The sequence below is a fragment of the Leopardus geoffroyi genome, chromosome B1 (genome assembly GCF_018350155.1).
Source record: "Leopardus geoffroyi isolate Oge1 chromosome B1, O.geoffroyi_Oge1_pat1.0, whole genome shotgun sequence".
NCBI classification, from domain to species: domain Eukaryota; kingdom Metazoa; phylum Chordata; class Mammalia; order Carnivora; family Felidae; genus Leopardus; species Leopardus geoffroyi.
The window spans coordinates 62,935,676-62,939,985 of record NC_059327.1 but is presented as its reverse complement, the minus strand read 5'-3'; the positions used below and the strand labels follow the sequence as shown (position 1 = coordinate 62,939,985).

The 4,310-nt window shown below is 40.8% G+C and overlaps 1 protein-coding gene across 1 annotated transcript; it reads left to right on the top strand.

Annotated features, from left to right (window-relative positions):
• Positions 1-1,750: 1,750 nt before the first annotated feature.
• Positions 1,751-2,310, top strand: LOC123582851 (40S ribosomal protein S24-like; the record flags this gene model as incomplete). Its single annotated transcript, XM_045449358.1, has 1 exon — positions 1,751-2,310. A coding segment is annotated over one exon (411 nt), but the record flags the coding sequence as incomplete, so codon positions are not given.
• Between the last annotated feature and the right edge of the window lie 2,000 nt (positions 2,311-4,310).

Here is a 4,310-nt window from a genome sequence, read left to right as displayed (position 1 = left end):
GGCCAGTGCACATAGCTCTCTCTGTGGGTATCCAGCACAGCACTGCATGTAATTAAGTACTTAATAAATGCTCTTTGATTAAGTTCAGCAGCATCATAGTGGGTGAAAAACACTTTGCGCAATCACCCTGATTAGATGTTTTTCCTTGGCAGAAATTCAGATGGCACCGATGATGAACTCAAAGTGTTGTTTTGGCAAATCACATAATGATACTTCAATTCGTTTCTCCCCAAGATGGGATGATAATCCTCCCACCTGTCTCACAACTCTGTTTCTATGCCATTGGACAGTCTGCAGTCTAGAATTTGAGGGCCTGCCTTCTGGTCCATAACATAATTAACCAAACATAGAAGCAAGAGATTGAGAAGCTAGTCAGAGAGACTGAGGAAGTGGTTTGTTGCTTCTTACCATCACTCACCCCTCCAAAGCCAGGAAAAGACGCGGCTTTCAAAAGGAACCCAGACATTAGCTCAAGTCTTCTTGCACTTCTGCCTTCCCTGATTTCTACAGGAAACCAATTTATGCCAGGTGCTTGCGGATTCTATAGGATTGTCTGAGGATTTGGGGAAGGTAGGGCTTCCTGCTGTCCTACTGACTCAGCCCTCTTCCTCTTTTCCACTTTTCTCTCCTTTTTAGGAGCAAAAAAACCTTCGTTTTTCATGCATATCCATTCAGCTTACATCTCTTGTTGCCTGAGCAGGACCTTGATGCCCTACTCTCCTCTCCAAGTAGCTCATCAAAGTATTTCTTCCAAACAGACTTAGAGCTCTCCCTAGGATATACTCTGTGGTATGAACTCTTCTCCACCTTATCACCCCTTCCTCCTTCCTCTTCCACTCCACGCCACATCCCCTACACTGCTAGGGGGCCACTCCCTAGGAGTAAGCAATAAGGTTCGGGCAGGGTGCTATGTTCATCTCAATGCTTTAGGACTGCGAGCTATCCAGAAACTAAGAAACTGACTTGCTTCGCAGTAGCTAAAATACTTGGTTGTAAACGCTCCCAAACCACACTTGCATTTAGAGGTGCAGTTCTCAACCAGACCGCTGAGCGGCGCTGTTCCTCTATCAGTAAGATGGAGACAGTGGACTCCAGCGTAATGTTTTTCATCAAACGGGACAAATGTTTAGTGTTTCCGTCTCAGCACGTAAAGATAGACATTTGTTTCCTGTTAGTGACATGTATGAAGTGGCTTTTCAGTGGATACTAAATTAGTAAAGTGGACTATTATTTGAATAGCACTAGTATTTACCAGGCATTGTGTGAGGAGGTTGACTTCCTGAATCGCTGAAAACAGAATTTTAAAGTGTGAGATTTTGCTAATGTGCCTCAACTATGATCATCGTCATCACTAAGGCCATACTCTTACCTACTACACACTAATCTGTTGCTGTGTGATACTCTTCTGTGTGCAGGCTGCAGGAACACAAAGCCAGGTAATATAACCGAAATTCTTTGTGAGTTTGAGAAGGGACTTTCTGGTTGTCTTTATTTTTCCTTCCTCTGGAAGGAAAGCGAGGAAAGCAGATTAATATTTCTTAAATGTCCTTTATACACTAGGTATTATGTTGCTATTTTCTAAAAGTTACCTCATTAAACCTCATAACCTGATGAAGTAGGTGACATTATGCTCATTTTACAGAAAAGGAAACCAAGGCCCAGAGAAGCCAGATGACTTGTTCAGAGTCACACAGCTACATTAAAGTGTAAGTTAAAGTAATACGTGTTCTTTCCCTCACTGGCTGCTTGAAGCTCGGCCGCCATCACAAACGACACAGTAACTATCCAGAGCAAGAAGTTCATGACTAACCGACTACTTCAGCGGAAACAGATGGTCACTGATGTTCATCATCCTGGAAAGGCAACAGTACCTAAGTCAGAAATTTGGGAAAAACTAGCCGAAATGTACAAGATCGCAGATGTCATCTTTGTATTTGGATTCAGAGCCCATTTTGGTGGTGGCCAGACAACTGGCTTTGGCATGATTTATGATTCCTTGGATTATGCAAAGAAAAACAAACCCAAACATAGACTTGCAAGACATAGCCTATATGAGAAGAAAAAGACGTCAAGAAAACAGAGAAAGGAAGAATACAAGAACAGAATGACAAAAGTCAGAAGAACTGCAAAAGCCAATGTGGGTCCTGGCAAAAAGAAGTGAGCTGGAGATTGGACCACAGAAGGAGTAAAGATTCTGCAGTGACTTTATCCGTGGTGATTGTGCAGATTTTTCGGGAGAAGATTAATAAACTAAGAACTTTTATGTGTAAAATAAATAAACAAACAAACTAAAGTATATGTGACACCAAAGGCCTGGTTTTCACAATACACACGCTACACGTACAATACAACAACGAAAAGGGAAAGCTGATGTTTCTAATGAGAGAAAATATTTTCAGTTCTCTGAAATTATTTTAAATTTGCAATGCTAGGAAACCTGAATAAGATTGCTGTGTTGTCTAGAAATCAATCTTGCATATTTACTCTTTTTTTTTTTTTAATGTTTATTTATTTCTGAGAGAGAAACAGAGACAGAGCACGAGGCGGGGGGAGGGGCAGAGAGAGAGGGAGACACAGAATCTGAATCAGGCTCTAGGCTCTGAGCTGTCAGCACAGAGCCTGACGCGAGGCTCGAACTCATGAACTTTGAGATCATGACCTGTGCCGAAGTCAGATGCCCAACCGGTTGAGCCACCCAGGAGCCCCGCACATTTACTCTTTTTCAAAGCATTTTCTTCAATGTTGTCTTTACAGAAATTTTAGATGATTGAAGATTTTAAGCTACATGCAAAGCAATATGAAACTGTTTCATTGCAGATTTGGAGTTTCCATTCATTCTTGTAATTTTTCAGCAGATATTATATTCAAATGGACTCTTTATATCTTAGGGAGCCTCATTTTTTGATTGAGGAAAAGATCAAATAAACTTTACATACTGATATAGTAGCAAACTAAGATAGAGGAATCATTTCATTTGGTTCTCTGCTTTGGGTTATCTTAGCCCATCAAGAGAAAGTTAAGGAGGGAATGAAAATTGTTTCCTAGCAAGAGAATCTTTTGGACTGTTTCTTTGTCCCCCACTATTTCCCTGCTACCTCTGGGGGCCTGAAGGACTTGGGGCTTTTGGATGCCGGTTGCAGGCATCCTGAGCACTTTGGGTGACTTTTTCAAATACACACCCCCATTAATTAAATAACAGGGTTGAAATCAATCAAAAGCAAAGTTGCTTGGAATATAGATACTGTAAATATTCTCTTTTGCTTCAGCTGTTTATAAACAACTTTTAAGATTTCCTACCTTCTGGGGCACCTGGGTGGGTGGCTCAGTCGGTTGAGCATCTGACTTCAGCTCAGGTCATGATCTCACAGCTCTGTGAGTTCTAGCCCCGTGTCGGGCTCTGTGCTGACGGCTCGCAGACTGGAGCCTGCTTCGGATTCTGTGTCTCCCTGTCTCTCTGCCCCTAACCCACTTGCATTCTGTCTCTGTCTCTCTCAAAAATAAATAAACATTAAAAAAAAAAAAAAGATTTCCTACCTTCTGTTTCTGAAAGGGAAAAAAAGGGAAGTGATTTGCAAGTGTTTGAAACTTGGTGTTTAGATTTTGATTTTGGTTTAATGTCACATTTCTGTGGTATCTTTGGTCTGGAAAAAAAGGCTTAGCTTATTACTGTTATTCCAACTCATTGGGGCATTTTCTAATAGGATTGGAGAAAATGGGATGATTTGTTTTCATGCAGCAAATAGTTTTGAGCTTTTATTGTTTGCAAGGCATGTTGCTAGATGCAACATGAGGAAGTATATTAGTTTGCTAGGACCACCATAACAAAGTACCACACACTGGGTGGCATGGTCTCATAGTTCTGGAGAAATCTATGATGTTGGCAGGGTTGATGTCTCCTGAGGCCTTTCTCCTTAGCTTAAAAGACATAGATAGCAGTCTTCTCTGTCTTCACACAATCTTTCTTCTATACACATACATGTCTATGTCCAAATTTCGGACATTAGTTATATTGGATTAGGGCCCGCTCTAATGACCTCATTTTGACTTAATTCCCTTTTTTAAAGAATTTGTTTTCAAATTCTGAGTTATTGAGAGTTAGGACTTCAACATAGGTATTTTGGGGAGACATAATTCAGTCCATTACAGGAAGAGAGTGAGAAAGAAAGATATCACCCAAATCACTCAGAGAATTTCCAATCTAGTGGAGATGCTAAGAAATAAACAGGAGATGATGCTTCAGTGTGATAGATACTATAGATAGAAAGAAATACACTAGTTTGGAAGGGAGACCTCCAGTGGAAAATGATGTC